General features: G+C 39.8%; 12 protein-coding genes across 12 annotated transcripts; 7 read left to right on the top strand and 5 right to left on the bottom strand.

Moving 5' to 3' along the window:
* Window positions 1-464: 464 nt before the first annotated feature.
* CBC2 (nuclear cap-binding protein subunit CBC2) lies at window positions 465-1,061 on the top strand (the record flags this gene model as incomplete). The annotated part of the gene is made up of 1 exon (XM_022818833.1): window positions 465-1,061. One exon carries the CDS (start codon window positions 465-467, stop codon window positions 1,059-1,061), a length of 597 nt encoding a protein of 198 aa, XP_022675460.1.
* Window positions 1,062-1,916: 855 nt separating this feature from the next.
* On the bottom strand, window positions 1,917-3,194 carry CUP9 (Cup9p; the record flags this gene model as incomplete). Its single annotated transcript, XM_022818834.1, has 1 exon — window positions 1,917-3,194. One exon carries the CDS (start codon window positions 3,192-3,194, stop codon window positions 1,917-1,919), a length of 1,278 nt encoding a protein of 425 aa, XP_022675461.1.
* A 2,946-nt stretch (window positions 3,195-6,140) lies between these two features.
* On the top strand, window positions 6,141-7,811 carry KLMA_30331 (uncharacterized protein; the record flags this gene model as incomplete). The annotated part of the gene is made up of 1 exon (XM_022818835.1): window positions 6,141-7,811. One exon carries the CDS (start codon window positions 6,141-6,143, stop codon window positions 7,809-7,811), a length of 1,671 nt encoding a protein of 556 aa, XP_022675462.1.
* A 1,405-nt stretch (window positions 7,812-9,216) lies between these two features.
* Window positions 9,217-10,926, top strand: KLMA_30332 (sporulation protein 23; the record flags this gene model as incomplete). Its single annotated transcript, XM_022818836.1, has 1 exon — window positions 9,217-10,926. The coding sequence occupies one exon, from the start codon at window positions 9,217-9,219 to the stop codon at window positions 10,924-10,926; it is 1,710 nt and encodes a 569-aa protein (XP_022675463.1).
* A 598-nt stretch (window positions 10,927-11,524) lies between these two features.
* Window positions 11,525-12,820, top strand: HFI1 (Hfi1p; the record flags this gene model as incomplete). Its single annotated transcript, XM_022818837.1, has 1 exon — window positions 11,525-12,820. One exon carries the CDS (start codon window positions 11,525-11,527, stop codon window positions 12,818-12,820), a length of 1,296 nt encoding a protein of 431 aa, XP_022675464.1.
* Window positions 12,821-12,942: 122 nt separating this feature from the next.
* CIK1 (spindle pole body-associated protein CIK1) lies at window positions 12,943-14,811 on the bottom strand (the record flags this gene model as incomplete). Its single annotated transcript, XM_022818838.1, has 1 exon — window positions 12,943-14,811. One exon carries the CDS (start codon window positions 14,809-14,811, stop codon window positions 12,943-12,945), a length of 1,869 nt encoding a protein of 622 aa, XP_022675465.1.
* Window positions 14,812-15,338: 527 nt separating this feature from the next.
* Window positions 15,339-15,842, bottom strand: YAH1 (adrenodoxin; the record flags this gene model as incomplete). Its single annotated transcript, XM_022818839.1, has 1 exon — window positions 15,339-15,842. The coding sequence occupies one exon, from the start codon at window positions 15,840-15,842 to the stop codon at window positions 15,339-15,341; it is 504 nt and encodes a 167-aa protein (XP_022675466.1).
* Window positions 15,843-16,430: 588 nt separating this feature from the next.
* VTI1 (v-SNARE protein VTI1) lies at window positions 16,431-17,096 on the top strand (the record flags this gene model as incomplete). Its single annotated transcript, XM_022818841.1, has 1 exon — window positions 16,431-17,096. One exon carries the CDS (start codon window positions 16,431-16,433, stop codon window positions 17,094-17,096), a length of 666 nt encoding a protein of 221 aa, XP_022675467.1.
* Window positions 17,097-17,313: 217 nt separating this feature from the next.
* KLMA_30337 (uncharacterized protein) lies at window positions 17,314-20,535 on the bottom strand (the record flags this gene model as incomplete). Its single annotated transcript, XM_022818842.1, has 1 exon — window positions 17,314-20,535. One exon carries the CDS (start codon window positions 20,533-20,535, stop codon window positions 17,314-17,316), a length of 3,222 nt encoding a protein of 1,073 aa, XP_022675468.1.
* A 714-nt stretch (window positions 20,536-21,249) lies between these two features.
* On the bottom strand, window positions 21,250-21,663 carry ATG41 (Atg41p; the record flags this gene model as incomplete). Its single annotated transcript, XM_022818843.1, has 1 exon — window positions 21,250-21,663. One exon carries the CDS (start codon window positions 21,661-21,663, stop codon window positions 21,250-21,252), a length of 414 nt encoding a protein of 137 aa, XP_022675469.1.
* Window positions 21,664-23,314: 1,651 nt separating this feature from the next.
* On the top strand, window positions 23,315-23,893 carry KLMA_30339 (ATP synthase subunit b; the record flags this gene model as incomplete). The annotated part of the gene is made up of 1 exon (XM_022818844.1): window positions 23,315-23,893. The coding sequence occupies one exon, from the start codon at window positions 23,315-23,317 to the stop codon at window positions 23,891-23,893; it is 579 nt and encodes a 192-aa protein (XP_022675470.1).
* A 300-nt stretch (window positions 23,894-24,193) lies between these two features.
* Window positions 24,194-26,122, top strand: SWA2 (auxilin-like protein SWA2; the record flags this gene model as incomplete). The annotated part of the gene is made up of 1 exon (XM_022818845.1): window positions 24,194-26,122. The coding sequence occupies one exon, from the start codon at window positions 24,194-24,196 to the stop codon at window positions 26,120-26,122; it is 1,929 nt and encodes a 642-aa protein (XP_022675471.1).
* Between the last annotated feature and the right edge of the window lie 57 nt (window positions 26,123-26,179).

The raw sequence follows: 26,179 nt of genomic DNA on the forward strand, positions 1-26,179 counted from the left end.
TGGTCAAGCACACACAATATCAAAACTCTTTTTTTTTTTTTTTTCTTACCAGACTAGACTAGCCGTATCTTAGTTAAAGAGAATTGTGTAAACAGCACACTCAAGAGATACAGGTAGTTCAATGCCTAATTGGTAGCCTTGAAATTTCATAATATAATTATATAATATATGTTGCTTACCTAACTCATTCGGTTTTAGTGTCAAAGCTTCCCCAACGTAAAAGGCTTCTCTCTATTTCTCGTAGTGACTGACACAAACCAGATTTTCATATTTCCAGTATACAAAATATAATGAAGACTAAAAGATAATAAAGATTAAAAAAAACATATAACATAGAATTTGTTGTATATACAAATAATAGTGGCATAGCTTGGCTAGTATTGTAACCAAGAAGGCCAAATACACAGATTGAGTAGTCAAGGTTCTTAATCTTTGGTATAATTAGTGGTTTAGAAGCTTAAAAGATGTCTCTAGCTGAATTTGATGAGATTAAATATGATCACAGTTGTGATAGATTGGACAAGCCATCTCGTTATTTGATACGTAAGGCTAAACGTGACCCAGAATCTGGACTCCAACAGTTGAGAAAGTCCATGAAGTCATGTACTGTATATGTTGGTAACCTATCTTTCTACACTAGTGAGGAACAGATCTATGAATTATTCTCTAAATGTGGTACTATTAAGAAGATTATCATGGGTCTAGATAGATTTAAGTTTACACCATGCGGTTTCTGTTTTATAATATTCGAGAAGATGGAAGATGCGCTAAATTCGATTAAATACCTGAGTGATACCAAGCTAGATGACCGTGAAATCACCATTGATTTGGACCCTGGTTTCGAGGAAGGAAGACAATTCGGTAGAGGTAAGAGTGGTGGCCAAGTCAGCGACGAAATGAGATTCGAGTTTGATGCTTCTAGAGGTGGTTTCTACACTCCTCTTGAAAACAGAATTGGAACTAACGCCAATTTCGGTGCAAGAAGGGTAAAAAACATCCCTGAACAACAAGAAGATGATATAGTAGACGAGGATGAAGACGCATACATTCCCGGTCAATGAGCGAGCTCTAAGACATCTTTAGAATTTTTGTACTGTAATAAATGTATTGTGTTGTCATGTATTGAACTGTACTTATTGTATCTTTTGCATAATATAATATAATATAATATAATATAATGTATGTATGTATGTATGTATATATGTGGTGAAGAGAAACCTCATCAAAATTAAAAACACCACAACCCAAGCAGGAATCCTTAGAAAGATACTTCATATGTTACTAAATTATATACCGAACGTCTAGCGACGAAATACAATCTATAGAAGCTCACGAAACTAAAAACAAAAAAAAAAAGTTAAGATTAAAATTATTCCAAAATAAACTTGGAGACAAATTTAGAGGTAAGGATGATGATTTATTAGCTGTATAAAGTACCGGTTCGCCCAATAGGCTCTCATAAAACATTAAAAAAACACAGTAGATAGAAATAAGAGTTGGAAAACAAAAGTCTAGTGTTTATGAGAATTGGAAAGAGCAGACAAATAATATAAATCCAAAATGTAAATGAAAGAGGAGAGAAAATATCTTGCAAATATGGACCCTGAAGAATTAAAAATAGTCATTAAAGTGAAGGCCATGTTACTGCATTTTTTACATTTTTTCTTGGTATTATATTGTTTTTATTTTTCTGACTCTCAAGATACGACCAGAATCTTTTATAGATTCCGAACCAGTGGTTAGAGAAGATAGGAAATATGGGTCATTAAATAATCATTTAGATTCCAGGATGAATGATATTAACAGAAATGAAGCAAACGAAAACAATAACAAAAACCAAAATCAAAAAAAAAAAAATGGAAATAATACATATTGCATGTGTAATGGTTTACTATCCTTCTAATTTATTTTACCGTTCACGGCTGTCGACGATGACTCGGTGGAGGCATATTACTTGACGACAAACGTTTTAATTCTTCTAGACGATCGATCAACTTTTTCCTTCTCGTCAGTGGGATAGTTCGGAACCTCATTTCCAATTGAGGATCAGATCCGTCATCATTTTGGTCATCATTGTAGTTGGATGGCAGCATATCCGAATTCTTCATAGATTTGTCTGTGTTAACCGATTGATTCAGTTTGTAGTATTCATTGAATATTTTACGACGTCTAACATTAATGAACCAGTTTGACAACTGTACGTGGTTCAAACCTGTCTTTTCGAGCAACTCACGCTTAACCTGTGGAGTTGGGTATGGGTTATGCAGGTTTTTCAAAAGCCAATCGTTCAAGACGTTGATGACCTCTTTTGGAAGGTTAGATCGTTTGGATGAGTTCATTAGAGATTTTGATGACTTAGACTTCTTACGGGAGTGCTTTTTGCCGCCAGCGTTCACACCACTTACCATTGCGTACCCAGTCAAGCCATTGTTGCCTGTGTTTATATTCATGTTCATACCTGCATTAATATTAGAATTGTTACCACCAGTGATGTTGTTGTTGCTATTACCTTCACTGCTATGACTATTGGAATTGCTGTGGATGCTATTCATATGTCCATTACTGATACCGTTACTGTTACTGCTGCTGTTGTTGGTGTGAGTGTTCATGACACGAGTAGTATTGTTGTTTGTTATAGCTGGAGTGGAAATCGGCGAGAGCGTCGACAGCACGACGTTGGGCGTACTTGCCGGAGCGGTAGCCGGAACAAACGTTCCAGCTGGGGTACCATGTGTGGATATCATTGAGTATACAGAATGCTGGGGGCGAGCCATCGAATGCGAACTCTGCGTAAGCAAAAGCGAATTCGAGCGGCCTACCGACACACCCTGCGTTATTCCTTCCGGTTTATCGCGCGTATGCAACATCTGCGATGCAGTATTCGAAAGTGTCACTAAAGGATCCATTGGTTCCGAATGAGATCTCGCCCTCAAGGGAGGAAGCATCTGCTTCGAAGATGACGACGTGCAATTGGCACCAATATGTCGATTTAGGGCGATATCCGTCATTGTATATTGAATCTCGTGTGGGAGAGCGTGCGAGGGTACCTGTACAACATCGCTGTTATTACCAGAATTACTGTTGCTGTACAACAACGATTTGATAGAGGGAAGGGTCACTGCATTGCCGTTTCCACTTCCACTCCCAGATCCAGATCCAGGCCCTGTTCCATTACTGCTGCTGCTAGTACTCATGCTAATCGCATGTACATTTGTATTCGCAATACCGTGCGACATACTAGCCTCCATTGTGTCCTCACTGTACTATTGATCTAAATAGCCTTGGGAAGCTTGCGTGTTTCCCCATCCTAAATCAACAACCATATATATGCCTACCTATCTAAAGAGCACTGCCAAACTTTTTTTCCCGGCCAATTATATATAATCCGGATAGATATTCATTATCGTAATATACTTAGTACTGAAAAAAACAAAAAAAAAAAAAAAAATAATACAACAATAAGAGCATCAAAATAGTAGTAATATGAAAATAGAGTAATTAATGGCCATAATGATGGCCATAATGGGTACTGGGAGCATCTCTCAGTGCTGATACACACCGGCTTGATGATACTGGCTGTATTACCGAATTGCATCACAGAAATACATAAAGCGCATTAAAAAGTTCGCACTGAAAAGTGGGATTAAGGCCTCAAACAAACGTCCGTTGAGTGTTGCAATGTTGCAATGTCCGCTCGCTCGGCTACGAGCAGAGTGTGTGTGTGTGTGTGTGAATGAGAGAGAGAGAGAGAGCAGTGTGACTACTTTGTCTGGAAATCGCACGCACGCGCGCGCTCTGCGCGCGTATCAAGCGTCGATGCGTTCGTTGGTTCTTGCGTGCGTGTTTTTGAGTGTGATTTTTTTTTTTATTGTGCGTGCGTTGGATTCAGTGCGCTGAGAAGCTCGCACAAAAGAAAGACATAGCATTACAAATCAGGTAATAAAACCCCGAGCCCGTTGTGGCACATAATACTAGCGAGCAAAAGGCAATAGGAGAATCAGGGAAGGTCTATTCTTGATTTAGGGAATGAATCAATGGGATGAGGCCTGTGTGGAAAGCTGCAGTTGCAGTGGGCGCTTGCTATGTATGGCACGGTATGTCATGTTATGTATTTGCGCAGTGTGGGCTCTAATTGACACATGTGTGAGAGGGTGTAGGTGTAAGAAGGGCACAAAGGGCCCCGGGAGCACAAGAGGTAAGTGAGGTAGGGGGTGGGCGCTAGGGCCCTTTCGGCGTGGCACTTCATGGCAGCTTGTGGCATGAAGTAGCTGTCACTCAATATGGAAAGCGGTGTTATCTCTTGCGTGAGATAGGGAGCGATTCTGTTGAGATTGCGTTAAAAAATTCATTGGAAAATTGTGTCAGTGGAGGGTGGATTCATGACACATTTTTAGCCTGGCTACCAGACAGTAGTGGGTGAAACTGGAACAAGTCAAAAGAAAAAGACAAAAAAATGGCTGTGGTGCGTTATTTGACAGGTTTCAGAGAAGAGGAGAGGGAGAGGGAGAGGGAGAGGGAGAGGAGTAAAGTAGGGTAGAGGTTATCAGAGCTTAGATAATGGAATCAAGCACAGAAGTTACTGTGATTAGGTCCCTCTGTCTCTCTCGTGCGATTAGCTACTTCCCTGGTTTGGAAACACAATGGTTGATCATATGTCATCCAATGAGTTTAGAGTATTTACGCTATCAGCAAGACTTGACTTCTTTTCTTTCTTTCTAATCATAGCTGTCCCAAATAGTTTGTGCGTGCTGTTATCTAACAGTAACCCAAAGATACCTGTACAGGCACACGGTGAACTGTGGACGCCGGAGCAGGGAGGATGGATATTCTGTTTCCCCTAGTGTTTTTTTCTTACAATTTTTTTTTTTTTTTTTTGTTTTTTTGATATGGGATATTTTCCCGCATTCTCGTTTTATCTTAATACATGCAAGAGTCAGCGCAGATATGTGACATATATGGTATGATACAGTGGTAGTGGCAGTAACGGGTATTGTGTGTTACCGTGGGAGGGATTGATCTCGATTGCCTTGAAAAGAGCAGGAGAACCTTGCTGGGCCGACGCTATGGAAAACCGGGGTGGAAATCGGGGGAAAATTTGGAGGAAGACGAATGAGACCAGGGTGATTCAGTCACGTGACATGTCACTTTTCGTCTCTCTTGTCCTTGCCCACTCCTTGCCGTTCCCTTCCATGGGTTGACAGTATTTTCTGCTCCACGGGACAACGTAGAGGGTTGAATTCTGACAAATTAAAACAAAAAAAAAAACTCAAAAAACCCAAAAAACCCGCCCAGCCGCGGTCTCAGCAATTTGGTTTTCGTTAACTTGACACTTTTTTTTCCGCGTATACACCGGGTAACGGGTACATTAGTCATAGTACCCTGTCGAAAAAAAAGAGTCAGTGGTGGAGAAAAATCTTGTTTCATTGACTTTTTTATATACATTTTCCGCACTTTCCGCACTTGTCTTGGGTTTTTACTGGCGACAGCGTAAAAAACTGACGGGCGGCAAAAGAACAACAAAAACACATACACAAATGGAACGCTCAAGAGGAAAAGTGAGGGTCAGAAAACACGGCTATTGGCGGCAAAGACGCGCGGTATCCTTATTTTATAGCGGAAATAATTCAAAACGTGCTTTTTTTACACGCTTCACGCGTTTCGTGAGCCAAGTTACTCTGTTACAATGGTATAGCGGCGAATTTCCGCTTGGCTTTATTAATACTTTTTAAAATGTCAGTCTAAAGGGAAGATCCTGCGTTTAAATGTGTCACTCGGAAATAGTCATCGCATTGCATCGCAGTACGAAACGAGCTTGAAATTGAATGTTCGGGAATACACTTTTCCCTTCTACCCAGTTGAGATGAGATGAGATGAATCATAATGCTAATTGACCCTAAAAGGCTGTTAGAACCCTGAGAAGTAATTACAAATCATGTAAAAATAGCCGTAATGCGGTCCTCCTTGGGCAATTCTATATCCATATAAGAGGCATAGGAAATAAACAGTTTTCCTTAATCCATACCGAAGCAAATAGACTAAACTCAATTGGATCATTTCTAAACAGTCATTTTGAAGTGCTTTGAATAGATTTGACAAAATACAACAAGAATTAAGTCCAAACCCTCATACTTATTTCACCTATGATATTTCAAAACCCAAAAGTGACGCTGACACCAACTTGTTCTCCGCTCGAATCAGATGTTCCCCCAACCTACAGCGTAAGTGACTCTTGTGACAATTCACCCACTGCTCTGAGTCACCGGAGTTCAGCTTCAGGCCCCCATATCGTTCCACTCGTATCTGCAGATGGGCCGGTTCCTTCTCGTCCGATGCTCATTCGTCTGAACAAAGCCAAGAGATTTTCCGCTACTCCCTTCACTTACAATGTGTTCGACAAAACAGCGAACCCACTAAAAACGGTCCACGATTGCCTGACATTACGGTTGGAAACAAAGTTAGATTCTAATACAGTGTATTTGCCGGGATTAAACTCATCATTAGATGATGAATTGGAATCTCAAAAAGCATCCTTATCTGGTCACTTGGTTCTTACGGTTAAATCAACATCACTGGTAATACAAAATTTAGCAGTCAGATTAAATGGATACTCCACCGAATTTTTATGTGTGCTGGACAATGACCAGATAGAAAAGGTTAACGAAGACGGGACTACCGTAAACAAATCTAATTTAGAATCACAGGTTCGGCTTTTCAGGGAAGGTCCTGAAAAAAGGCCATCATACTATGACCCCTTCATCACTGATGAGATTGTTTGTTTCGATAAGTTCCCCATCGTCCTAACAAAGGGTACATATAGTATACCTTTCACCTTCGTATTGGATTCTAGGAAGCACCACGCTTCTTACAGATCAATGAGGGGATCCACTACTTATAGAGTAGAGACCTCTCTTACTTTGCTTCCGGAAGGCGGAAGGAGAGGTAGCGCCAGTTTCGGTATGTTTTTCCCGAAGCCAGAACCAGAACTAATATTTCTCACCCAAGAATGCAAAATGGTGAAAACAATACCTTATTCTACCATGTTACAGAATCAATCGGTCGAAGACCAAGGGTTTCTTAAGAAGGAGAATACCGACTATTCTTTCTACCTTTCCTCTAAAGTTTTAGAAATTGGGAAGCCGTTCCAATGCACTTTGAACCTCATTGCTCCTCCAGAAACAAAACTGTTGAAAGTTGACGTCAAGTTGCTGCAAAAAATGACAATTCCAATCGTGACGACAGATATGTGTACTCCAGTGGGGAAAATATACGCCAAGAGTCAATTTTTCCAATTGGACAGTTTCGAGCAGCCTGCCAACGCTGTATCAAACACCATTAATGTGAAATTTGACAACATAGTAATCTCAGATGAGCGCGATAACGGTATCTTGACCAAAAAAATTCTGCCTACTTACTGCGAGGCATCAAGACTAAAAATACCGACCAAAGATTCAAAGATCGCCAAGTTGGAAACATCTCATCACGTGATAATAACAGCAACAGCAGCCGTTCCTGTGGGGACTGACCATGCAGACGCCTCGCCATCGAAACAGAAGTACAAGAAAACGAACATCAACTTCAAGATACCAGTGATAGTGCTTGACCAATATATGGGTTCGACACTACACTTGCCTGCTTATGAACCAGAAACTACAAATTCAAAAATATTATCCAATTGTTTAGAATTCTCGGGAACAATAAACTGTCTCGATGATTGTGTTCCATTAGTGTACACAGCGGCATACTCATCTACAGAGAATTCACCTGACTCATCACCAACTTCTCCCCCAAGATATGCTGCTCTATACAATTGACTACTATCTTGCAATATAAAAATATACATAAATATATATAAGCCTCTCAAGTAGTGCTAACCCTTAGTCCATACGTAGCAGCTCCAGTAATATTCTTTAATCCTTTCATTTTTTGAAAATAGGTCTTTCTTTAGGAGGGTCCAAAAAAAAAAAAAAAAGCCAAATCTCCCAAGAAATAAAATAATAGATTTTTTTTCTTGTTGCGAAAATCGGGCATATCTAGGGATCCAGGCACCCATCCATCCCCTTTTTTTTTCCTTTCCTCTTTCCATAAACGTGACCATGGGCGGTTGAGAAGAGGCCATCGCTATAAATTTAAATGACGTCAAACTACAACTGAGTCTAGCCGGATTGCTTTACAGATCTGCAAACCCTTTAAAATACATCATTTCCATATACGCCTCACCCCTCTTCAATAAATGAGGAGAGGGCTGAGCTTACTTAATTGCGAACGTACGTTAGGCAAGGAGTACCGTTTCCTCCCATGACCTTATTTCACATTCATCTCATCCCTTACAATGTGGCTTAGGCATACGTGCACTTCTAGCCCTATGCTGTAATATGCATTAGGGTAACCTTTTCTTCATATTCAAAACGACAACGATCGCGTTCCAGACCTGCGTAAACTAACTGGCTAGCTCATTGAGGATGTTTAATATCCCATGAAAAATAATAAATAAAAAAAAAAAAAACGCAAAAAAGAATTGCCCCAGCCAGGGAAGAGGCGTGGCTGATCCCAATAATTAGCGTACTTATTCTGCGTTTATTAGTTTTTGGAGCAGGATTCTAGCCACAAAAGCAAATATCCATGGAATAGGGGCATTACTTAGTGAGTCATTATTATGAGCGCGATCTAACGGGCGTGCTTTTCGCATTATAAAGTGAATCGAACAGGATCTACGTGCTTGTCCAGGCTTCGGAACGCAAGAAGGCTTTGTGCATTTTCAATGAACTTTAGCTTTACTACTGCTCCTTTATTGAGTTTTTCAGACTTTTTAGTGGCTATTTAATTATTAAACTCCGTGGGCCATTGGGTAAGTTTATATAAATGTAGCTAACCCATACATAATTTTTTTTGTACCACCCAAGTGCTCATCTCCTAACTTGAATCATATATAATTTGTGTTTATGAAGTTTTTGATCCACACAAGGATTTAAGACTCAAGAACTGTAGTCAATTAAACTTATTAACGTAAGAATTATAATTGGTTGACAATTATAGATTATATCAGAGTTCAATTCGAGTACCGAATAAATTAATTTCAACACCCCATCACCTAGGCTGGTCGGCTAATTTGAATTAATCATCATTCCCTTTTATTTTTTTGATTTTTGTCAATTTTAGAAAATAAAAAGTTTTCTTTGTGAGTCAGGCTCAAGTTTAGTTTGTATTACATCATAAGGAATGTTCTTCCGAAAATTAAGTATTAGTGGGTCAGGTGACTCAAAAAGACCTCCAGAGTATAATGAGAACGACGATCTCAACCATTTACCAACAGTTTTTGATGAATGCATATCGACGAAAGGTCCTACTTTGATGCCGATCAACTCTCTTATTTCCGACCAAAGCAGCGAGGCCAGAAACGTACCGCCTTCGGTGGTATCTTTGAAGAGTTTCAAGAAACACAACCCTGACAACGGATCATTCTTATACAACCCGTTTGATGAGTCGCAAAACCCAGTTAAAACAATTCATGAGTCAAATAATCTTCGAGTGGAATTGATCTTGGAAAATGACACGGTTTTCCTACCTGGTCTAAAAGAGGACTTGAAGTCGCATACTTCGTTGATGGATCATTCACGTTCACAAGTCGATGAGGAAGAATTGGCAAATTATCGGACTTCGTTATCTGGGAAATTGGTACTTACTGTGAAATCAACATCAGTTGTAATTAACGATCTAAAAGTACGTTTAAACGGATACTCCAATGAATACGTGTGTGTCTTGGAAAAAAAAACTGATGCGGGTTGTTTGGGTGATAATGATGAAGATGACGAAATACCTCGTCGTAAGCAATATGAGAAGACAGTAAAGGTATTAACGGATTCCACGGATGGTAAATTCACTTTCTTAAAACCTTTCGTAACTGATGAAGTCACTGGCTTCAAAAAGACGCCAACTTTACTAAGTAAAGGAACCTACATTGTGCCATTCAGTTTTATCTTGGATCCCTACAATTACCACTCTTCCTTCGAATCTGCTGTAGGTTCCACTTCTTATAGGGTAGAGGCTTTCATGAGCACTTTATCGACAAGTAATATCAGTAACACCAGCACCATTAACCATATGACGCTAGATACTTCCGGAAAGTATGAAAACGTGTTCCTAACTCACAAATGCTCCATAATCAAAACACTTTCTCCATCTAGTCTTTTGAAGTATGAATCTATTACCTCGCAAGGATCATACAAAGAAGGCTTCTTAGATTACGATTTCTTCATATCTTCGAAGCTGATTGAATTAAATTGCCCATTCCACTGCCAATTTAGCTTTAAAACGAAACCTCAAGCCACAATTAACAGAGTGACTCTATCACTCGTCCAAATGGCACTGATGCCATGCATTAAGGAAGATGGCGTCACTCCAGTTAAGAAATCATATATCCAGTCGAATACCTTTGTTTTAGGTCACTATTCACCTCCAAGAGACAAGAAATCAGATCTAGTTCTGGCAAAATTTGAAGATCTACAAATCCATTCTCGTCTAAACGATGATTCCAGAACAGGTTCAAAGATATTGCCCTATTACTGTGAAGAATCAAGGCTTTTATTACCTCGGAATGATCGAATCGAGAAAAGATTCAAGCTAAAGGTAACTCACTTTTTGAAAATCAGTTTGAACACTACTCTGAATTACTATCCTGGCAGCTTCGTAGACAATTCAAGACGAATTAACATCAATTTCAAAATACCTGTCATGATAATCGATAAGAATATGGGGTCAAGTTTGCATTTACCGCCCTACGAACCACCAATGGTTTCAAAGTCTATGTCAACTTCACTTGATTCTGAATATAACTGGTCTCCAAACTCTTCTTTACAGTGCCAGAGTTTGAATTCCTTTACGGCATCACCACCAAGCTATGATAGTCTATCGCCTTTGAAAGGAATGTGAATACGTCAATACATATGTAAATTTGTCTTCTCGATAAATATTATGTATCAAAAATAATACCCAATTCATGCTTCCACCCCTCAAAAAAAAAAAAAAAACAAACAGAAAAAACAATTAACGTAACAACAATGCAGTGCTCTATTATTCTTTTAATCTTGATTTCCCATACATTCTTTGAACCTAATTAGTTATAAAAGACATTCCTTATTATCATTGTTCTTTTGTGAGACTCATCACTACGCTTTTTATTCTTTATTTAAGATCTACTATTTATTAGGTTACCCCGCCTTTAACATGGTTTCTAATTTGAAATTGAAATGAATAAATCAGAAACGAAAAACAGTTGTACTGTAAGACTGACTTATAAGGATAAATGCTTTGAAAATTAACGGATAAAGAACGACAATACCATTGTTTTAAGACTGCACTAGGAGTGCATTGATACCATAATATTGATTGGCAAAAAGAACCCGCTAAATTACCGCATCTATTGCCTCATATTCATTTCAATTATACTAGTTTTTCGTTTTGTTGACGGATTTTTCAGTTATACAGAAAGGCGGGAGAGCGTAACTATTATCACGTGACAAGGTACAACATGTCTTTATCAACGCCAATCGCGTCGAGCGCCATGGGAGCTGGTAACGAAGGTACTCCAATGGGTAGTGACATCGATATGACCGAGCACAACCACCATTCCTCTATAACAAAGTCACAAAAAACTGAGAAAGATGAGGACAATATGGGATTTCCTCAGGACAAACGCTTAGATATAGAATCAATGATTAACGAATTTAATGAATATTTGAGTAAGGAGCATTGGGCAAAGTACGCTAGGCTGATCTCCTTATTTATACTTGGTAAACTATCCAGGAAAGAGTTGGTCAATGAATTAGATGTTATATTCAGACCAACTCAAGAACAACCAAACATTAAGCCAAGAGATTTAATACGATTGCATAACCAGTTGCTACTTTCATTATTCACCAATTCTCTTCGAGAAACTACGGATGATGACCCTCAGTCATCTAAATGGGGATTTAGGAATGGATCTCAACAGCAGAACAAGAGAAGATCGAAACCAAATTCTCAAATCGAACTATACAAAAAAATTGTCGTTTCTCTACCGTTGTCCGACAGACAACGTTTGAAAATGATTACAAAGGAAGCAGGTAAGAGGGGATTTGTACTATGCTCCGTGCTTCAGGCTAGACTAAGGCAGATTCCAAAATTACCATGCGTTTTCAATCAGGAAACTGCGAAAAGAATACAACAACAGGAATTAAAAGGACCACAGGAATGGTCTCAAGAGATAATGAGTGGATTTAAAACCCAGCTCTCTACAGAATCATATGTTTTACCTGACAATGAATCGTTATATCTCCGAATGGTGGGAATAGCCCGAGAGAATGGTATCGTAGGTCAAATTGATTCTCGTTGTGTTGATATTGTATCCCTTGCGCTAGAATATTATTTGAAAACAATTATAGAATCTACCATTGACACTGTGCGGTATAGAGAAAAGAAATACTCAGATTATTATGATTTAAATGACGATGGTTTCCAGCAAGCATCTGGTACTTCATTCAGTGATAAAAAGGAAACCGATAAGGCAAAAGATATTACGGCAAATAGAATCATATCTCTAACAAATGAGGACGCTTTAGATTCATTTACTATTTTCCCTAACGTCGTAGATCCTACTGGTGCATACCTAGGACTTACAACGAACGGATTAGTCAATGATGATGAGATTATCCAGTTCAAAAGTCCAATTGATGATCTTTTGTATTTCAAGCAGGAAAAACCTAGCTTCACTCCTCTTGATGAGAAGAATATGGGAACAAGAGAAGAGCTTAACTGGTTGATAAAGGATATTCTTACAAAAAAGTGAATAGAGATATACAATCGAAAAGACAGTTACGCGCTTCGCAACAAAATGGGCGCGTAATTAAGGGTGGATTTTCGGGCGTGTTTCTTTGAACTATTTACACTTATAGACTGGAAAAATATCTACTATTTCGGATTTGGTAGCTTATGTAAAGTTTGTGATAATTGTAATAACGATGAATCTAAGGTATCAAAATTGAAGACAATCAAAGACTGGAGTCTTGATAAAAGTGACTGCAAGAAGGTGGAAACAGGTGTACCTTTCAGCTTAGATGTTCTAATGACATTAAGTTTATCCACCTCTTGTTTTGGCGCCTGAATGAAGAATATGCTTTCAAAGTTATGTTCATCTCTAAATATTTCAAATTTTGTGACATGAATACCGTTGAAATCCGATACCATATAACCATCAACCTCTGTAATCGGTAATCTACGCGCATGAAAGTCTATGCATTTTTCTTCAATGACAGCTGATAAGTCACTGTCTTCCAAATTCAACAAATCCTTCGAAGAATCATCGTCGTTCAAAACTACCATTTGTACCAGGATTTTTAGGTTGGGATACTTTTGTTGAATAGTCTCAAGAAATTGTTTCCTTAAATCATCATTTATCGATATAATATTACAGCTCTTCCCGCCCTTCAAGCTGGAGTCAATAAAGGTGAAACATTCGCTACTGAATAATGCTAATGGGGATACCAAATCTCTGGGCAGAACTCTGTTGAAATAAAAAGTGTCGTGATCTCCGATGATGCACTTGTTCATATAATCCACTTCATATTCATCATGGTCATTGCAGTTGATATATGCGAAGCACCTGATATGCCCGTCTAAATCATCTATGGTATTTTCTAGTATTCTTCTCTGCAATTGTTCTTGTTCCATTCTATCATATTGTTTGGTATATTCAGTTTCTGCTTGTTTCGCCTGGGATTTTATGGCATCTGTTATCTCTTTTTCTGATCTAAACTTCAACTGGAGATGGCTTAATTCATGCTCTATCGGCTCTATAGAGTCATTTAAAGCTTTCAATGCCAGATTCCTTTCCTTAATGGCTTCACGCAGTGAGTTTTCTTCATTAATTTTGTCATCTATTTTTCTCAGTAAGCTCTTCTTCTTTTCTATCAATTCGTTCAGCTCACTGTTGAGTTTCTTATTCTCTGATATGGACTTCGCCAGTGGTTTTTTCTTTTCTTGTTTGAATTGTTCAAACTCTGTTTTCAACTTATTTTCATGATCTTGCAACTCGGACTCGTTTGCATTCTTCAATTCTTGTAAGGTTTTTTCTCTTTCCTGTTTTTCCGCCTTTAGCATTTTAATATCGTTTAGAACAGCTGGATCAGGTTCCGTTTGCTTGAGTTTTTGTATTTTGAGTTCCCAGTCATGTCTTTTTTCCGATATTTTCTGATGCCAATAATTCATCATATCTTGCATATTCACAGAATGCTTCAGACTTAAGTTGTTAAGCATCAATTCGTGGTTTTTCTTCTTTAGATCACAGTCATTATTCAGCTGGTATAACTGTTCTTGCATTGACAATGTGTCCTGTTTCATATGTCGGAATATATTAGACTTTTTGTTTAAATCGTACTTCAACTGAGGAATAATGTTATTGTTTAGATTCTCGAGTTCGGCATCGACTTCCTTAATTTGATTCGAAGATATGTGAATATCTTTCAATACCTTTCTTTCTCGTTTTTTCACCTCTTCTATAACAGTCGGATCCCCGTAAAAATACTTATTCAACAACCTCATATTCGTGCTCTGGCGCTGCGACTGGTACGGTGATGAGAAAGGTTCCGCCTTCATGCTAGATTTACTAGCCATACTCGTCACACCGCTGCTCATAACGACGTTTGTAATGTTCGCCAAAGCCGAATGCCTTTTCTTGGTAACATGTATTTCAGGGAGTCTATCTTCATCTGGTAGGGAAGCTGACGAGAACGGCCTCTGCCGTTTCCCTGAATTTATAGAAGGAATTCTACTCTCATGCATTACTTCTTTAAACCTGTTTCATCCAATCAATCACACGAAAGGATATTTCTTTTCCTCCCCCCAGTTGATTACGAAATCGAGCCTTGAAAGAAAAAAAGAAAATTCAAAGACAAGAATTGAATCGCTAGTTGTTAGATGTTGCAACAGCCCGGTATACCGCTCAGGTTCAGACAGACCTTTTATTTGTTGACGTTTCAGTGTATAAAGGTTTGTTTACAAAAGCTAACCAGAAGTGAAAAAAACGTGAAACGAATACGAAACTACAACCATATCCGGGTAAGATTTCCAAAACTGTGCAGAGTCAGCATTTGATTGCAATATGAAGCCCCACTGCCAATGCCACACCCAATGCTACTACCAGTTTCGGTGTAGAGAGCTCATTTAGGAATATGGAAGTCGATACATTAGGCAGATGCTATATATATATAAATAAATGAGTAACCAACTACTAACGAGTAATCGTAATATATGCGTAGCGGGGGTTGTATTTACAGTTTAGTTCGTTACACATAGATAGATCAAAAGCTTTACTCAAAGTCAGTGGACGAGACGTTTCTTGTCATCGCGGGAAGGGCTACCCGAATGCCGTCTATATCCTTGCTCATCTTAATACAACAACCAAGTCTGCTTGTTTCGGTAAGACCATAGGCCAAATCCAACATGTCGTTCTCATCATCATCTGGTTCCTCCAAGGCGTCGTAATATTCGGGGTCAACTATCACATGGCAAGTAGAGCACGCACACGAACCCCCACATGCACCTTCCATGTCGAGGTTATGGCCTTGCGCAATGTCTAGTAGCGAATCCCCCTCCGCTACCTCAAACGTTTTCTGCGTACCGTCCTTCAATATAAAAGTGACATGCAACTCTTCACCTGGTTTTGGCTTATGTAGGTGCCCATGGAAACGCTTGCCAATCAAATTGGATGTCCAGAGCCTCGTGTGTGGTTTCATCTGCATCCTAGAATGCATGGCTCCAGTTCTAAACTGGTTCAGAAGCACGGCTTGTCTGGGTAGAATGGTCCTCAACATACTGTAAACTTTATATTAGTCTTGCTATGGAAAAAAAAAGATGAAAAGAATGGATACTGATGCAGAACAACTCCTGATCAATTTTCCTAACAAACGTTAGCGTAACTGATAGTTTGACTAACTACTGTGCACTGGTTTTCTTCGATACGGACTAGTTTATATCAGAATCTCATCGGTTTTTCCATTTTTCAGTTCTATTATGAATGGAAACTAAATGAGAAATCGGAAATAACAGGAAATGTCATAGAAGGAAAGAAAAAAAAATGTATCGAAAAATCAAATCCTCTTGTATATGCTTTGTTCTTTTGGGGAGTGGGGGAAGACTGAAGGGAGAGAGAGAGAGAGAGAGGGTGAATTCTGTATCATGTGATTATCACATGATAGTTAAATCCCCTTTCCCAAAAATCAAAAATGTACAGGTATATCACTACTGATATATAGCTATAGGCTCATTAAATTCTAATATATATAGCACCCTATAGAACAAACGTAAGAGAAGAATACTGGGTTTTTAGAGTGGTTATCTAGTCCTCGATACAGATATATCAGTTGGGGGGAAGAACTGACACAATTTGGAACATCGTACACATGTCCTCTTTGTTACAAAACTACGAGTCCGAATGCCAAGTGGCTATCAACCAGGCGAAAGTGTTGCTATCCAATGCTAGCAGTGATGCTGGAGTGTTGCAGAGCGGTGGATCGTCTGAAATTCTAGCCCAGATCGAGCAATATTATGAGGAATCTTTGGATTTGATAGACCAGATGGAAATAGAACTAAATAACACTGGAAGTTCGCTGGACTCTAAAGCAAGGGCGTCTTATAAGGCAAAGATACGGGATTACAGGAAGCAATGCCAAAACGACATCAAGACGCCGTTAAAGAAGTTGATTGCGGATAACGATAGAGCTCAGTTGCTCCAAGGCCATACGTTTGAGAATGACGAACAAAGACAGCAGCTTTTGTCCAACCATGCAATCTTGCAACGTTCTGGTGATAAATTAACGGATGCAACTAGGCTGGCTTCTGAAACGGAAAATGTGGGTGCGCAGATTATGATGGATCTCAGGTCTCAAAGGGAAACGTTAGAAAATGCGAGACAAACGCTGTTTCACGCTGATTCGTATGTTGACAAGAGTATCAGCACGTTGAAGACTATGAGTCGAAGGTTAATAGCGAATAAGTTCATCTCATATGCGATTATAGCCGTGCTAATCCTTCTCATATTATTGGTGATTTTCTCGAAGTTCAAGTAGACCTAACTGACTAACTGACTAACTAACTAACTAACTAACTATATATTATTTTGCAATGTGAAATTGTTCGTTGTGCTTATCGTCCGATAAATGCCTTAGTCAGACAAGTCAAGCGACCTAAGGCAACTGTCTCTATTTCCTCTCGTGAAGAGTTGATTTAAATTTATATGTATCAAGGTTTAGACTAAATATGCCATATATATGATATTGCTTCTATTCATGGAACACATTCCAATTCATCATCATCTGTGGAGTTTATTGTTGTATGAGATAGCTTTCTTCTCAACTCATTCACCAGACGTGACTCTTCTTCTACGCTCCGACTCTTCCGTAATCTCTCAAGGGACAGTGCCAAATCTTCATCATCTTCCTCACTGCTGATAATACTTCCTGAACGAGGCTCCGCTTTGAGAGATTCCCTTCTGGCGTTTCCAATATAGTGCAAATACTTCTCTTCTTCGGTCAATTCAAGCTGAGTAGCAGTAAGGTTGATCAACGACTTGGAGCTTTTACGCCTTGCCATCTTTCGTGGCATATTTGGTTTGACATCACTTAACAATGAATTTATGTGAGCGTTGTCGAGGTTTGCCACATTCACAGAAGACCTAGGAGTTCTAGGCAACCTGATGCACGATAACCCGGTATCGTGAATCCACTTGGCCACTAAAGCAGTCCATCCACATTGATGACTGGCACCAAGACCACGTCCTGTGTCTCCGTCAAAGTACTCATAAAATGGAATTAAGTTTTCGAAATTTGGGTCCTTGGATAACAAATCGCTATATTCTCCGTGATACACTGCTCTATGTCCTTCTGCATCTGGAATGAATAAATGAATTAGTCTATGTTGAAGCTCTTCGGCTATTTGAGCCAAATTCAAAAACTCCCCTGAGCCCTTTGGACATTCAACTTTGAATTCGGGTCCATAGTACAAAAAGAACCTTTGCAAAGATTCTACAAGTAAAAAGTTAGTGGGGAACCACACAGGACCTCTCCAATTAGAGTTACCACCAAACATACCAGAGTTAGATTCACCTGGTAGATAGCTTACTTCGTATTTTTCCCCATTCACGGACATGGTGAACGGATGCTTTTCATGATACTTCGAGAGCGATCTAATACCATAGTCAGATAAAAACTCTGTCTCATCGAGCATTCTGGATAAAATCGCTTCTAGTCTTTCTTTGTTCACCAATGATAGTAATAGTCTTTCCCCAACACCCCTTTTTTCCATTGAGGCAATATTTCTACCAAACATGGCGCTTCTATTTTCAAGGAACCAGTCAATACGTTTCTTGAAGCCAGGGAATTTATCCAAGATCCTTGGTTCCAACGTCATACAGGCGTATAACGGAATCAATCCAACAAGAGATCTGATTGGAAGCTGCTGTTTAAATGGTTCTCCCCATGAAATAGCGTCATAGTAGAATTTATCATCTTCGTTCCATAAGCTTTCCTTAACTTCTTCCTTGAAGTTGTCTGCACTATCAATTTCGTATTTGAATGACATTGAATCACTGATGTAGAGGAAGTGCTCGAAGAATTTTGTTGCTATATCTTCATAAACTGGATTGTTCTTAGCAAGTTCCAAAGCAATGTTTAACATTTGCAAAGAGAAAAATGCCATCCATCCGGTCGAATCAGCCTGTTCTAAAGTACCACCGGTAGGCAAAGGTTCCGATCTATTAAAGATACCAATATTGTCCAATCCCAAGAATCCACCTTCAAAGACATTGTTACCGTCGTGGTCCTTTCTGTTAACCCACCAAGTGAAGTTCAACAAAAGCTTTTGGAAAACACGTTCTAAGAATACTCTATCTTCACGCCCATACATATTTCTTTCAATCTTGAAGACACGGTAAACAGCCCATGCATGAACTGGTGGATTAACATCACTGAAGTTCCATTCGTAGGCTGGAATTTGACCATTAGGATGCATGTACCATTCTCTTGTGAAAAGATCCAATTGCTTCTTGGCAAATTCAGGGTCAATCATTGCTAGCGGTATACAATGGAAAGCGGTATCCCATGAAGCGAAGAAAGGATACTCCCATTTATCAGGCAATGACAAGATATCTTGAGCATACATGTGTTTCCAATCCTTATTTCTACCATTAGCACGATTCTTTGGTGGAGGAGGTTTTTGCATTGGATCACCATTGAACCATTCGTCTTGGACGAAATAGTAGAACTGTTTCGACCAAAGCAAACCGGCAAAAGCTTGTCTTTGAACCATTCTTAACGAATCAGAAATCGGGTTGGGAGTTACTCTCCAGTAGAAATTGTCGGCCTCTTGTTCACGTCTATCAAACAGAGCATCGAAATCATCTTCATCGATGATCATTTCATCGTCCAACTTAGGCAGCGCTTGGTCCGTCAATTTATATCTAACCGTAACATATTCATTGGGAGGAATCTTAGGAAAGTGATATACAGCGCATGATTTTGTACCCTCTTCTTCAGGGTTCACTGCTGATGGGTCCTCGTTGATGATGAATTCATTGAAGGCATCCTTTGTGTAAGGTGCTGGATTCTCCTTTGAGTTGAACAACTTCTTTAAATTCGATTCATTTTCTGTGAACAACAATATAGGTTCAATGTCTGCAGCTTCATCATCGCTGTTCTCCTCGTCAGAACCTTGCTCTGAGCTGTCGAATTCACCAGGCGAGGGCGCGAATATAGCGTAGTGCGTTCCGTACTTTTCCGTATTCAACGTGACAAAATTGTTACCCGTTTTTGATAAATGAGGTTTCACACGATCAGTTGTTTCCCACGACCAAGTGTTTCTGAAAAAAACCTGGGGAATAATGTACAATTCGCCATATTTTGTGCTGCTGCGATTATAGGCTGTTATTCTGAAGTTCAAGTCCATTGGATTATCGTCGTCTTTCGCCATTTCGTACACTATATCGAAGTAAGGGGTATCCCCAGTGTCTTTCTCCTTGAACAAGCCATCAATTTCGTAAATCTCAAACTCTTGATCATCGTAACCCCTCTCCGCATTCTTAGCAACCAACTCCTCGTAAGGATACGGTTTGTTGAAAGGATACTTGTAGATAGCTTTCATGTAGGCGTGCGATGGTAAATTGTCAACGTAGTAGTACAATTCTTTCCCATCTTCACCGTGGTTCCCCTGGTGACTAGTGAGACCGTACATCCGCTCCTTGAGAATGGGGTCCTTCCCATTCCAAACCGCAACATTAGAGCAAATAATCTGCCTGTTGTCGGAAACACCAAATAGCCCATCTTCGCCCCATCTGAACACACGACTGTTGGCATGTTCAAAGGGGAAAAACGACCAAGCGTCACCATCATGGGAGTAGTCTTCCTTCACTGTTGCCCAGCTTCTTTCTGAGAGATATGGGCCCCATTTCAACCAGTACTTCTCTCGATTCTTGTTCTGCTGCAAACGCTTCTCTTCAGTAGTAATCACTGACATTACTAGGCTGCTTCTACAGGTCTGTTCGCAATATCACCACGACCGGTTACCAGAACTGTATAAAGTGTAAATGTATATACAACAGACGGCAATATTTATTTAAGCGTATATACATAAATACACATACTTATATATATATATATATATATATATATGTGTGTATGTGTGTAGATTATATCAGTACAAGTATTATATTATCTTATATATTGCCTTTTTTTTTGTCTGCTTGTCAGGACAACTGGTTCCCCTAAATGAAGAGCGACAGCGCAGGGGAGGACACACAAAACAGGGTAGTGAAACAAAAAACAAAGACGGACTGAATAATTCAGAGAAAGAAAGAAAATAAACAAGCAGGGTTCTCGACAGAAGGAAGGATAGCTATATTTGGTGTGGGTGAGTGAAGAATTATGTAAAATGTGTACTAGTTGTGTATTTTTATATGTGTTTCCAGCGGTAAATTTTTATTAAAAAAAAAAAAAAAAAGTATTCGAAATCAAAAAGTGAGGGTATGCTAAGTGTCCCCCAGACCGAATGTGATGATCGTCTGACTCTTATCGTCTCATATGCAAAAGGGTATGGTTGTGTGTATGTTTTATTTTTGGTATTTGTACTAGGTACTCGAGTGTACCTGTATCCGGATGCGTACTAATACTGATGATAAACTTGGTTTTTAGATGCAGAAAATAAAGGCGCTGTTGCTGGTTGAACCGCAGCCTAAAAGCTCTGTAGCCATATCCTGTAGTTGTCTTGCGGCACAGTAGAGAAGCTTGAGTCTGTCTTGGAAGAGTTCTGTATTAGGACGGATGAGTGGGCGTCATTGCCGCCGTTTCTTGATTTTGTCCATACTGGGAAAGTGAATAAATCTTGGTTTTGCTGATCTATACGGTCTTGGTCTTGGTCCTGGTCCAATGAGAACATATCCTCGTCTAAGAATGCTGGCACCGGCTCAACAGCATATAATAGCGGGGTTTGTGTCTGATCTAGTTGGGGTAGGCCATAATGTTCTTCTTCGTCAAAGCTGAAATCTGGCGTGTGCGACAATAGTGGAGGCTTGACAATTGTGTAGTCTATCGTATCGCAAAACGACGAATCTCTGAGTGAGCAAGCGAAAACTTCTTCTGTATCCATATTTGTAGCGGTAATTATTTAGTGCTTGGTAAGCTGTGTGTACTGGTGGTACTTGTAGTTGTACTTGTAGTTGTACTGTTTGGTGTGCTTGGTCTTTTGCCTGGATATACAAACTGCACTTCCAACACCATCAACTACATCCACCAACTCTACATTATATATACCAGAAATTAATTCGATACACGCATGATTAATACAAACTTAAATTACTCATGTCAGACTGTACCTGACTTCAAACTTCGGTCACACTCACCCTCTATGACCTCTCTCACCCAATGTCTTTTTAGAGCATCCACACCTGGATGACACATAATCCAGCATTTGACCGGTGAAAAATTTATGGAAAAATTAAACAAAAACAAAAACAGGTCAATACGATAACGAACGGAAAAAAAAACAAAAAAAAAAAAAAAAATAGATGGGAAGTAAACAAGTGACAGCTTGAATGTGGCAATAAAAAAGAGGTTACGGCTGAGTGTGTGTGAGTCAATTTCCGATACGTGACAGTGGAACAGCCACCAAGTTGTGGTTAGTTTTTGAAATTGTGAGCGAGGTCAGCGTGTAGTAGAGGTGTGTGCGCTCTCATCTCTGCATGGGGGATGAGAAGTAAATAGCTTAATTAAGAGATAGATACTGACTGGTTGGATATTATTGCTTAGATTCGTAATTAGTTGGACACTTGGGAATCGAGGTTATTGCACTTTACTCGCATGCCTCTCCCGAGTCATAATTCACACTGTTTCAGGTGCATTTGCTCCAGAGTCCAATAAAGCCATGCCAAGACAAACCAGCAGGTGTGTAAGGAAAATAAAGGAAAGCACCCACACCCCGCCAGGCCAGGCCAGGCCAAGCCAGGTGCCGCGAGAGTTTTCGTTTTGATTTGGGTTTGGGGTTTGGGGTGCGCGCCTTTTTGGGGGTGGGAGAAAAAAAACTTGAAACAGCACCCCCCCACAGAGAGAGGAGAGGAGAGAGGAGGGGGGAAAAGGAAGGGAAAGGAAAAGGAAGAAAAAAAAAAAAAAGTAGTCACGTGCTATGAGCACACTGTGGCTTCTTTTGTAAGAGAAGACAGGGTTAAGGGAGGGGAGAGGAAGAGGAGTAGAGAAGAGAGGGGTTTTTGTCTGGCGCGAAGATCGGAACAAGAGATAGGGTAACGAAAGTGTGTGGAGGAGAGTCATGACATGGTGTTTGTCCCACGGGAGCCGGGACTCAGTCAGCGGTGGGACTGGCTGGATAACTGGCAGACTGTGAGTCAGGCTTGAGTGACTCAGAGTTGTTATGCGCTCTTGATTCTTGCTTGACTTTCGTCAAGACAGAGAAAGTTGGGATCCCGTTGTTGGTTCAGCTGGAAGTCAGCAGTTGGAGCACGTGACTCAACTGGACTTGTGACGTCGCTTGTCAAATGTCGCGCGTCGCACCACCAGCCAACTTTTGGGAAACGCTGGCACAAGAAGCATACCGATCAATATGTATGTACCGTAACGTCAATTTCAAAAAAAAACCTAAAAAATTTAAAAAATGCAGAGAGCTCTCTTCTTGAAATGCAGCTGTACTTCAACACAGTCCACCAAGAAACGCATAACCTATATATAATAGCCATGACCCAATCGTCCATACACATGGGAACTTTTCAATTGTTAAACTGTCTTCTAGAATGCCAAGACTCCCCAAGGAAAACACAATACGAAAACATATATTGGACATGTCAGCAGTTAAAGAACTCAGCGTCCCACTAGAATCAAACCCACGCGATTTTTTCAAATGGTTCCAAAATTCCGATAACATTGGAGGTTTTTTCTTTCTTTGTTTTGCCCTTTCGTTGGCCCTTCTCGCGTTCGTTACATTACTCTTTGGGCTTTATTACTTCATTTTTGCCCCAATACCAAAAACGGAACCAAAACGAAAGTCTATATGGATCTCGATCGCCGATTATCAGGATAAATTGACACCCAAACAGCAGGAGCTGTACATAGAGTATGCGTGCAAGCAGTACGAAGAGGAAATGATGGAGCTAAGACAACGTCAACGAGAGGCGATGTCGGGGACAATGTTTCCGGACCCAAAACCAAAACCATTCTTGACAAGAATCAAACATCTCTTCAACAAGCCAAAAGTGTATCCGATAAAGCAGCTCCACGAGGAGAGCCCCAATTGCTACTTTGCCACAGCAGAAACCATCGATGAGGTGGAGAAAGAGGCAAACCGTGCAGCTTCTCCGGATCAAATGGTGTGACCCTACCTCCTTCTCTCTCTCTTTTCAACCTTAAAACTGACGCTGTCATGTATTATAGGTCACATGATTAGAGATAAAGGAATTCCTTACGAAAACGAACGAAACTGAAACGCTCAGACAAAAGTGTTAGAAGAAAGAAAAAAAAAGCCATGAACGAAGTTTCAACGATAAGTTACACAACTCTGACCACACCTACTTATCATCGGTTCGTAAGTTATTCAGTTGCTCTCCGAATAATAAGGCGGGCATTTCAGAGACCATTTTAAAAGAGTAGGAACTTTTATCTGAAGTGGCTGCGATATGACTGATCCCTTTGCAGACCTTCTTTCATCCTTTAAATCAGGCCAAACTCCATCCGACAGCAAACCCTCTTCATTGAAGAATGCATCCCTAAATGATCTTTTGTCAAGTCGATCGGCTGTCAATTCGCCAGCCCCAGTTCCAGTGACCACTACTACTACTACTACTCCTCCACTCCAAAAGATGAATGATCTTTCGGGCGATCTTTTTGACGACCTGCTGTCGAAACCAATAACTCAGAACAAAAAAGTGGAAAGTCCTCTAGCTAGCGCTTCAACAAAGGATGATTTTGATCTGGTATTTGAATCCCTTAACTCACCACCGCCTGCAGTCTTCGTCCAAAATGAAAATGAGGTTGAAATTTCGGAACGCACTCCAAAGCAGGAAGAGCCTGTGGTGGATGAAGTGAAAGATATGGAAATCTCTAAAATCATGTCTTTAGGTATCAGTTTCGAGAAATCAGTTCGTTACTACGAGAAGGGTATTCTCTATGAGCAATTGTTAGACAGAAAACTCAATCATAAGACTCGCTCAGGATCAGAAAATCTAGATTCATCGTATGCATTCTCATCCACATCCTCACATACGTCCTATGGTCAAACAGAGGAAACTCCTGCGTTTCTGGCTATGGCCTCCAAGTTCTTCAACAAGGGGAAAGATTTCATCGAAGATAAGATCATCGCACCCTTGCAGCATGATGATTTAGAGCAAAGATCCCCTCCACAATCTCATCTGCGACAATCCCGTCATCCAAACGGTAACTCTTTGCCAAAAAAGACGCCGCTCGCCCGTTCGGAGTTTTTCGGCGACAACGACGCTACTGGGATTCATTCGATTGATCAATTGTCTATCCAAGAAAATAAATCTACTTCTGCCATTCGAAGAAGTGAACCCTCTCCAAAACCACAAAATTCGCCTCTACCAGCAGGATCTGGGTCAGAACCTCAGTCGAAGTTGGAGAATGATACTCCGGTATTATTGGACTTTGATGCAGGCCCAGAAACTCAATCATCATCACAATACCACATATCGGAATTCGAATTGACCAGTTTCAACGAATTCAAAAACAATGGTGTTAAGTTATTTGGATCTGGGGATTTTCATGGCGCATTCTCACAATTTGAAAAATCATTGAACACCCTTCCTACGGAACATCCACTCCGTATCATTTCATTGTCTAATATGATTTCATGTCAATTGAAAATGGGGGAGAATTCTAAGGCTCTAAAAACAATAGACGTTGCCATTGAAATGATTAAAAAATGTCCAGATTTGTCTACTGTTATTGAGCAGAGCTCTCCACCTAGGACATATAAGCAAATGTCAGAGAAAATTGAATCAAAGCATGCTGAAATATATGAACATATGGAAAACTATGATAAAGCTCTCTCAATATACACCCAATTGATCTCTGAAGGTGTCACTGATAGAAAGATCATGGAAGGAAAAAGACGTTGCGAGAAAATTGTGAATCCAGAAAAATTCAAGCCGAAACCCCCTAAAACAGTAACAAAACCATCAATTAACCCATCCCAAGTGAAAAGCACATCTCCAAGTCTAAATTCGGATGCTTTACATAAAATAAAAGAAGACGGGAAAAAGAAAGCCCAAGAAGAGGAAAAGAGGTTGGAGTTATATGATAAAGTTAATGAGAAAATTAAAAAATGGTCATATCAGCATGAGAAGGATTTGAGATACCTATTGGTTCATGTAGATCCACTTCTTAAATGGACTTCTTGGAAGCCTGTCTCCCCTGAGGATGTGGTTCTTGAAAAGAAAGTAAAACTTTACTATTTGAAAGCAATTGCAAAAACTCATCCAGATAAAATTCCCTCCGATACAAGTTTAGAAAATATCATGGTTGCTGAGAATGTGTACATGACGTTGAATAAGGCGTGGGAGGACTTCAAATCTACGAATAACGTTTAGAAGTAGAAAATTCATTAGATACTTCATAGATTACAAAATTACGGCATTTGTAGGTAT

This window comes from Kluyveromyces marxianus, chromosome 3, assembly GCF_001417885.1.
Source record: "Kluyveromyces marxianus DMKU3-1042 DNA, complete genome, chromosome 3".
Classification (NCBI taxonomy): Eukaryota; Fungi; Ascomycota; class Saccharomycetes; order Saccharomycetales; family Saccharomycetaceae; genus Kluyveromyces; species Kluyveromyces marxianus.